Source organism: Prunus persica, chromosome G1, assembly GCF_000346465.2.
Source record: "Prunus persica cultivar Lovell chromosome G1, Prunus_persica_NCBIv2, whole genome shotgun sequence".
Classification (NCBI taxonomy): Eukaryota; Viridiplantae; Streptophyta; class Magnoliopsida; order Rosales; family Rosaceae; genus Prunus; species Prunus persica.
Genome location: NC_034009.1, coordinates 7792320 through 7802534, shown reverse-complemented (window position 1 = coordinate 7802534; position 10215 = coordinate 7792320). Strand labels below are relative to the sequence as shown.

Genomic DNA, 10215 nt, shown 5'->3' with positions numbered 1-10215 from the left:
TATGTATTATATTTTAAATACATGTGACACTATATTGTTGTAGATGTGAGCTCCATATATATGCCACATCAACAAACTAATGGAGTTTTTTGAAAATAATTTAAAATGAAAAAACTAAAGATTTAGGGTTCATAAATGGTCCTCAAGATTAAAAATTTTATGAATTGTAGGGACCATTTGTGAAAGGTGTATGAACCTCAGAAATTTTTTGTGATATATATATGCCACGTCAACAAACTAACAGAGTTTTTAACGGAACCTAAGAGCAGGGAAGGACCATTTGTGATTGCATATACTAACCTTGAGGACCACGAGTGACAAAAAAATACATTAAAGATACAATCTGATAGTTTTGTAAATCTTAAAGACGTTTTGTGATATTAAGCCTTATCGCATTTACTGTGAATTTAAAAGTATAAGCTCTCGCAGCATGTGTAAGTGTGGAAGTGTACGTGGGGCGGTGGGTCCAAGCACTATAGTCACAGTCAAAAAATTATTAATGGGAGCCAAGTACACAGTCAATTGTAAGGATAACCGCAAATCAAGGGGAATGACCCCTGGGCGCTTGGACCTCCATGTGCTTGACCTTCTTTTTCAAATATCTATATCAAAACTAACTTGCATTTTCAACGCTCAAGAAAACAGAAGAAGAGCAGACATCCGCTGTGGCCAACCACTCCTTATTCCGCACTTAAATTCGAATAATTTTGTTCATAGTTTATATTAGATTAAAGTAAACTATCATTTGTATATAAAAAAATAAATAAAAGAATAAATAAATAAAATTTCACAACTTTATTGAAAGAGAAAAAAACTGGCAAACAATCTTTTTCGGCACTTGTTATGAATATCATGAAGGAAGTTGAACTTCCACCCCTAAAACATAAGTAGTTTAACTCTTTATAAGCTCATGCTAGTTCTCTTAAATTTTCGATGCGAGACATTTCTTCACATCCTCATAGTTCGAGTTTCAAAGAGTATATATTTTTGTATATATTTTTCAATTAAAAAATGTTAAAAACTCACTTTTAGTAGTCTATTGATATTTCTCTTACTACGTACAAACAAAAAAACATGTTCAATGAAATGAGCAAAAAGGGAAACTTGATTCTCTTGATTTGATCAATGTGTATACAAAAACGTGAAACATCTTTCAAGTTATTTAATTAGTAACTTCTGCCTTTTTTTTCTTCTAAATTCTTTGAATATACTAGCAATAATGTATGTGTTCTACAAAATATTTAGGAAAAAAGAAAAGAAAAAAGAAACACTTCCTTTCTAACGTTTGCTAGTGCATGCATATGCAATTGTTTTCCCCAGAGACCTACACGCATGTTTTGGTACCAGTAAATATATAAAAATTAATGGCATTTATTTTAATTTTGTAAAGTATAGAAAAGAATAATTAAGTAGTCGGATATTGAGGGGCATGCCAAATTGCCAATATGCCAATGCAAAAGCAAAATCGAAATCGAAATCGAACTTGAGATTCAAATCTAACCGTTGACAATGTGGTCTCAGCATTATATTTTCTACATGATATATATCGCAATCTTAAGCTGCCAGACATTTGCAGAAGATTGGTTTCTACATACGAAATGTTTTAATGGAGAGGTAGAGAAAAATGGCAAAAGTTAGGGCCACATGCACATGTGATATGTACCTCTCAAACCCTAATTTTCTTAGACACCCATGAAAAAGTAGGGAACCGTCCATCCAATGTAATCCCACCAAAAATTTGTCCACGCATGTAGCCATATATCGCTAACTATGATTACTTATTTGGATTTTGAAATTTTCAGAAGAAAGAAAAAAGAGACAATAAGCTCAATTACAATTGTTGGAATTTCAATGTGTTTACTGATATAGTGGGCCACACATGGAGTCAAATTTACACTGAATTTAATCATCTGGGTATGCAAGCAGCAGAAAATTAGTTTGAATTGGAGTCGATCGGGTCGATGTCAACACCTAGTCAAGTTGTAGCCGGTTGGTAGCCACACCCAATCAAGGTGTGGCCGGTCTGGGTTGGAGTTTGGGTTTAGGTTGGGGAGCAACTCATTACTAGCAACACCGATATTTTTCTCAACTGAACTACCTACAAAGCCCAATAAATAGGATTTTATCACATAAGACCTCGGTGTTATTAGGAATGAAACCACTTATTATAAATTGTAATTTATTAAATTAAGTTTCTTATGTAAGACTTTATATTTTTCAACTATTGGTGCTGCAACTTCTGTAACTATGTAGACTAGCCTCTCTGCACGCGCTTCTGCGCCTGCGAGAGGTTTTTTTTTAAAAAAATTTAAATTTATTTTAGAATTAAAAAAGATAATGGATAGTTGGTTCCATAAAAATAGGATCCATTATATGAATTTTCTTTTAATTTTAATTTTTTTAATATGAAAAATTATGAATTTACCATATTATCCTCATTTAATTAATAATTTTAATTCTTAATGTTTGCATTAACCAAGGGCATTTTCTGGTATTTTGAATGTTTCACAATTCTCTGCCTTTTGCTTTATATATATAGATGATGAGCTTATGATTGTCATTATTGTTGCAATCAGCAACACCAAAATTAATCTTGCCAAGGGAAGGAGGGGATGAGGGGTGGCCGGGTTCCCTTTATTTTTATTTTTAAATATTTCTTTTTCTTTCTTTGTTTCATTTTTTTATTTTCTAAATATTTAATAATAATAATAAAACATCAGCAAGTCACATAAAAGACACGTGATTTTTTGGACGGAATTGTGGATCAAAAATATAATTTTAGGTGTAGAGATAATTGTTTTTAATTATTTGAGATACAAATCCCTTGTAATTTACAGATGCACTTAAAGAGAGTTTTAGAAAGGAAAAAATCTTTCTTATATTAATAATAACACTATTTTGCTATCCTTAATCAATAACACAATGACATGTGAAAATATTAGTCCTCGTATCTTTATGTTGTTCATCAAAAATAATGAAAATTGTTATCTCAATTGCACGAGAGTATTCCTCCTTGAAAAGGGCAAACCTTTAACGCCCCCATGTGGAGGGCTATCTTTTCTCAATTTCTCTTTAGGCAAAGCCAAATTACACTGGCCTCAAATTTCTCTTCTAGTGGGACCCATTTGGCCTTTTAGCATTGCCATGTTTTCCGGATCCCGCCAATTCCCACCTTTCTTTTCCTCCATCTCCATGTATCAATCGACCCACTTATATAGGGCGGGACTTGATAAAGCTGGCTAGGGCGGTACTTGATTAAGATCTCAATCTCTATTCATATCATGCAAGCGATTTTGAACACCGAGTGTGCTTTGTCTCATTGTTCAACTCGGATAATTAGGACATATTTATGACTCAAAATTCTATACTTATATTCTACTAAAAAAATATGGCAGTTGTTAATGGGGTGTAGTCTAATAAAAAAGACTAATGATTTCAAGTTCAAATTCTCATGACACTTTGGCAGTATATGAGAAACTTATTGTACGCTGAATCGAAAAAAAATGACGACTTTCATTAATTTGGTTTAGCAAAATTTAATCATTATTTTGTTAGATTAGATTCTGAATTTAAATATTTTATTGTATACTAAACCTTAACTTCAAAACGATGCATCTGCTTTCACAAAACATAAGCAACAAAAATCTTATTATTACAGAATTAAATATGCATTGAATGATATTACTAACACTCAATCTTAACCACTTATTTTCACCGGTCGTATATCATGTTATGTAATTTCATAATCCGAATAGTTCGCAAACGAAAATATGTTAGTGAGTTACTCATTTGGGCTTACTGCATAATGTGATCATATGATCATGTGATCTGAATCATTTGTTCAAATCTAACGAATGTTAAACCTGTCGTTGGTTAGTAATGCACTTACGGATTGTATACTCAAGTCTTTGACTTAAGTGGGCTTCCAAATCATGTTGTTAAAGCTCTTACGGTCTCCTTTATGTGGTGAGAGGTCATATGCATGCTTCTGACTTCTCCTTAAAAAGTGGAATTCCCAACATTCTGCCCTTTTGTTCAAGCCACCCTTTATGCCCTATAGCCTAATGAAAACGAGATTTGGTCATATAATCATTCATTTCTCGTATATCAAATCTAAATTAAATGTTTTTGATCGACCACCTAGTTGGTAATTCTTTTGAGTAACCTCAAGCCAATATGGATAACAGAGAGATATCCTGTCATTTTCTTCATTAAATTTATTTAAAATCTCGTCAAATTTCTGGCTCGAGGATATTTTCATAGCTATAAGAAAAAGGCCAAGATCTTTTTCCCGTAGCACCCCCAATTTGTATCTACTCTATATGCCCGGATCAGAAACCAGTACGGCAGACTAGCCAAAATTCTATCTTGTGATGAGAGACTTGTCCAAAAGCCTCACAAGTCATGTTGGCAGCAACATTAAAGCGACCCATCCAAATGATGGTTAGTTGATTTGGTAACGAACGTTCTCTTCGCTAGTAAGGTCTAGATTTGAGTCATTCTCAAAGAGATCTTAGTATGCCTTGACCATCCTCAAAGAGGTCTTAGTACCTTGACCATGAAATCGGTAGCCTCCTCTCCTTTTAGACTTTTCTTTACTATTACAAAAAAAAAAAAAAAAAGTGAACCATCCAATAATTTTATCAATAGCACGTTTGACCCCTTTAATTTTATTCTTTTTGTGTTACAAAATCTTGATTTTTTTTGTATTTTATTTTTTTGGTATTCATGACGTACCATTTAATGAGTTTTTTGTCTGCATTCACAACAGGTTACAAATGTTAGGTTTGTATTGCACTAAACCCTTATTCTCATGAACCCAACACCACGCCGCGCCCCCCCGCCTCCAAAAAAAGAAAAACGAAAAAGGCTTTATTCTATATTATAAATCTAAATTGCATTGTCAACAGGATCTAGCGAAGTAAAAAAGGCTCTTAATCTGCAACTCAAGAGATCTCATGTTCGAATTACCATGACATTTTAGTTGTGTATGTAAAAAACCTTCTCTCTTGTAGTATAGACTATCACTTATACTAAAAAAAAATTGAATTGCATTTTTCTTTTATATTCTCTAGGTTTTAAGTGGTGGGTTCCACCATGTGCTTCCATGTGCTGTGTCTCTCTCTAAGGCCCATAGCTCCTGTCCTTTCAGCACATAAATTGGGTTTCTGCGCTTTCTTCTCCTTCTCATTCCTCTCTCTCTTCATCTCCCTCTCCCTCTCTCTCATACTTTCTTGGATCTGTAGAGGAACTAGAACACCCTGCAAAACTTTTCTGTCGTTTATACTTCTCATGATTTTCTCTCCTATCCAGCAGAAGAGAGAAACCTTATTGTAACCGAGGTACTTATGTTTCTACCTTGTATATATGCTTTATTATTATTATTATTATATATAAATCAAATAATTCCATCTCCTAGCTAGCTAGATTAATTAGTTTATTTTCTGAACAATCTCCTCAGTAGTGTTGGATTTTCAGGCCAGATTATCTTTACCATTTTCCTTTTGATATGCTCTTTTAGTTATATTGTATTTGGTTTATATATGTGGCTAATATTGAATTATTCATATTCAATATATATAAGTATACATGACTACAGTTAACTTTTTTTCTTTTTTCTTTTTTTGGTTAAGAACATGAATATAGTTATAAAGTTCCACCACTTAAAAAACCTACTTGTTGATTTGATTTTTACATTTAATTATTTTTGCAGAATGCGCAATTCTACCTCTCTCAAGCAAGAATTTCTCAAGAAATGGATAAAAGGTCTCCAAGTATGCAACAGCTCTTCGGAGAAGAAGATGACCATCATGGAGAGAAAGAAGGCCATAAAGATGTCCGCAGACATAGCCATGGCTTCAACAAGAAACGGCACAACTTGTTGGAGCCGCGCCGTCATAGCCAACTCCACGCAAAGCAACAGAGTCGTCGTTGAGCGTATACTGGGTCCTCACAAACCCTCAAGATCAGTGTCGATGGTGATGCACAAGAAGATCTTGAAAAAGAGCCGGAGGGTATGCAGTAGCAGAAGCCGTAGAGTGCTGATGAGGAAGCGCGACGTGGCGAAAACCCGTTCGATTGCGAAGAGATTGGTTTGGAAGAAAACACGAGTGCTCAAGAGTCTTGTTCCTGGAGGAGAATTCATGGAGGATGAGATGTGTTTGATTGCAGAAACCCTAGATTATATTGTGTCTCTGCGAGCTCAGGTTGATGTAATGCGGTGTCTTGCTACCACCACTGAGTTTATAAATGGTAAATAAAAATATAATCAATGGGTAGTAAATTAATTACTCGATCGATCTTCTTTTTCTTTTTGTTCCTTTTTGCAAGAGAGTACTATAGCTAGCTACTAAGATATTATTGTAAGTAGAGATGAAGTTAAAAAGGAGGGAGCAATATTGTACAGAAGAACAATGCATATCAGTAAATCAAATTTCACTTTTTCACTTGCTATCTCGATCCATCTACATAAATGTTTGTGCTTATATCAACTCTATATGTGTTCCTTTTTTTTGCTAATGATATACATGTAATTATATGTAACATATAATGTAATGCATATTAATATATAGACACACTCTTATATTAGGGCCTTCTCTTAACCATACTAAATGTTCCATTTTGATGCAAACGCTGAATCGACCGGCACCACAGACCGGTCGTCCGGCAATGTAATTTGTGCTTAGATTTTAGGTTTTGAGTCTCTAATTTTGAGCGTAAGAAAGTTTTACACCCTAAAGTAATCAACCATGTCGAAAAGCAGCTTGCTCCCGGAAACCTACAAAATAATAGGTCGGTATCAGTGCAACCAGCAGCCACATTTGAACTAAATCCCGATACTTATGTCTGCATAAGAGCAAATTTTTTATATAATTTATATAGAACTGTTCAAGTGCTGGCAGTAATTCTGTTCAGTATTGAACAGGAAAATTCCCATACTCAAGGAGAAATACCCAATTAGCAATTTAATACTAGAATGACGGGAATAATCAGAAAGTCATATATGCTTACATTGTATTATAATAACAATGACACAGAAAGTTTCCTCAGAAAAAGAAAAAATGAGAGAGAGAATATTGGAGTTGGGGAATAGTAGGTGCTTGTGGGATGCAATTCAATGTAATACCAATTTGAGCATCGCTTATACAGGCTGTGCAATTCTTCTCTGCTTATTTTTGGCTAGGAAACTGACAGAGTTTTTCGTATTATTGAGGGATGTGATACAGAAAAAGTTGATGTTGCCTTACAGATTATAACAATGAAAGGCCATAACTCCACACTCGTGCGCATGCACTTCCTGCCCAGATTATGACAACAACAAGAGCTAGCTAGCTAGCTACCGCAAACGAGCTACAAGTCAAAAGAATTTAATTTTCAAATTTCATATAGATAAATTTATATAAGAAAATTTTTTTATAAATTGGTATGGTGTGGCATTGTTGTTCATTTTGAAAAGGTGGTCGCTGGGAGCGTGAAGCTCAAGTGGTTAAGAGGAGTTATCCATGCATCCGATCCGAAGTCTTATGTTCGAATTCACCTCCCTCAGTATCGCTATTTTAAGAAAAAAAAGTTTTGAAAAAAAGGTAGTCATGGGCAGCCAATGCTTCCATGATTATCGTATCAGAAATAATGCTTCCATGATTAGATGTATCTATAATCTGTTGTCTACACTCAAACACAAACAGTTATAGGAGCTAAGCATGCATGCATCTCATCATCTTTACCCAATTTCCCAGTCTACACTGACGTTAGTAATATATCTATTTGCATCATTATTTTGAAATCATGATGCAAAAGGCCTGTTAGGCGCAACTTGATTTATGATATGGTGTTGATATAGACAACACAATGATCGATATATATATCCTCCATACTGCCATGTTCACAAACAGCTAGCAGCTCAACCAATTAATCATAATTGGGAGGGCGGCCATCAAAAGGCTGTTCCTCAAGATATCAACATGCACCAAGTCATTTTCAGAGATATATATCTCTCAACTATATAAACATATTAGGCAGGCACGGATTCATGATTTGAAAATGGGGTGGGCTAAATTTACCTTACAAACATGTTAAGAAGATACAAAACTTGACGGTACAAATAAATTTCATTAATAAAATAAAATACCCTAGTGAGGAGTACATATAAATAGAAACTAGTAAAACAAAAAAGAGTACCATTAAATCGACGTTTTATTTGAAAACAAGATGGATATTCCTTTACTTTTAGTTGACGTAGTCCTAAGAGAATATACACTCCCAATTCTACTTCTGCTTTTTTTTTTTTTTTTCTGTACGTACAGGAAAGGGTTGGTTATTCTCTCAAAAAAAATAAAAGGAAGAAGGGGATGCGTAAAGTGTGGAAAGGCTATACTTGGGTGCCATATAGTAGTCTAGGCTTAAAAACATACAAGTCACCTGAGCTATAGCCAGGTTACCCTCTTCAAAGATCCGTCCCTGATTTGAGGGATCCATCACCTGGACTTATATGCTGCACCAACAAGAACTTTATGCTAAAATTCTCTACTCCATGACCTAACATGCGTGTGCACATACACAACTTGCCATATCCAACCACAACTCATTATGCACACCATATACATTCGACCAAAAGTTCAGTTGTATAGGCCGCCGCTTTCACATCAAAACCCATCCCATCTTCTAATGTAACAAGATGATTTTGAGAAAGGAGGAAAACGGGGATGAGTAATTTTTCTGTATGAACGTAACACCAAAGTCAACATATATAATAATGTAATATAAACTTAATATATGTACCATTTTAAAACATGCCACGTGGTATTATAGTCATCCGATAATTTCTCGTGACTTTGTCACATCCATACTAACCATTGTGGAAAGTAGCTTTTAAAAAACAAAACCCAAACAACAAAACATCTTGCCTTTTTGCAAAGTGGAGGTTTGGGTTTTATCTGTTGAGTGTCATAGAGTGGTCACTACGTGTATGGTAATGCTTCACAGCCCAAGTATACAAATACCACACAGCCTTATAACCTAAGGCCTCAAACGTTGGGCCAGAAGTGTCTTCAACTTTAATCTTCTGTTATTAATCTGCTATATATTGAAAAGGGAAAATCCCAAAAATAGCATCTGGACTTTTCTACTTTTGTGTATTTACCACATAGAATAAAAAAAACATTAAAATTTACCACCTACATTTATGAACGTTTTGACAATGTACCACCTCTGTCCATTTTCCATCCAAAATGCTATCAAATAAGATCACGGGAAATGCTCGAGGCAACCTTTTAAGGTCCTTTTGGTCAATTCATGCGCCCTAAATTATTTTCGGTTTTATGTTAAAATAGGCTCTTTTCAAAACTTCTATTCAGTAATGGAAAAAAAAAGACACTATAGGGACAACACTGGTACATTTATATGAAGGGATAATAGTATGTGACCAAAATTCTATATCATAATAGAATTTGCAAGGTCAATTACTAAATAGAGGTTTTGAAAAAAGGGTCTATTTTCCTAGCCCTTCTCTCCCAAAAAAACCATTCTAGAGTTGTTTTCACTTTAAGGAGGGAGGAAGCCACTATTCTTCCTCCCCTCTCCCTTTTTCTCTTCCTCCATTTTTCCCTCGTTTTTAGAGACAAAAGGTTTTCCCTATTTGTTTTCGTTTTGTTATGATTTTCTTCAAACCATCGCAAGTGGCTGCGTTTTGGCGTTGGATCTCCACCTGTGTTTCAACGTCGGATCTCTACCACCATTCTTTTTGCTGTTCTTTATGTTCGGAATAAGTCATAGAGAACCCAAAGTCTCTGTGTAGTTTTCACCTCTCTTTTTGTGAGAATTTTTCACCTCTTCTTTTGTGAGAGCTTTTCACCTCTCATTTGTGGGAGCTTTTCATCTCTTCTTTGTGAGAGCTTTTCATCTCTTCTTTGTGAGAGCTTTTCATCTCTCCTTTGTGAGAGTTTTATATTGTTTTGGCTTGATTTTTTCAAGCTTTATATCTTTTTGATTATTATGAGTTTGCAATCTTAGTTGGGATGCCTATGTTAAAGTTTCTTCGATTCTATGTGATTGTTAGTGAAAGCGCACCAGATTGTCTTAATTTTGATGTTAGACAGCTCAGTTATTATAATGACCCTTTGTGGCTAGTGGCTAGTAGCTAGTGACTTTTTTAGCTGAATGATGAATGTAATCCTAGAATTTCTTTATATATAAAAAAGGTATATTTTAACTAGTTTC

The 10215-nt window shown here is 34.6% G+C and overlaps 1 protein-coding gene across 1 annotated transcript; it reads left to right on the top strand.

The window, feature by feature from the left end:
* LOC18793468 (transcription factor bHLH148) lies at nucleotides 5190–6453 on the top strand. Its single transcript, XM_007227464.2, has 2 exons — nucleotides 5190–5342; nucleotides 5714–6453. The coding sequence occupies exon 2, from the start codon at nucleotides 5715–5717 to the stop codon at nucleotides 6258–6260; it is 546 nt and encodes a 181-aa protein (XP_007227526.1). The 5' UTR covers nucleotides 5190–5342; nucleotide 5714; the 3' UTR covers nucleotides 6261–6453.

Excerpts from the sequence above, each read along its gene's own strand:
- LOC18793468 (XM_007227464.2), top strand. The coding sequence starts at position 5,715 with ATGCGCAATTCTACCTCTCTCAAGCAAGAATTTCTCAAGAAATGGATA.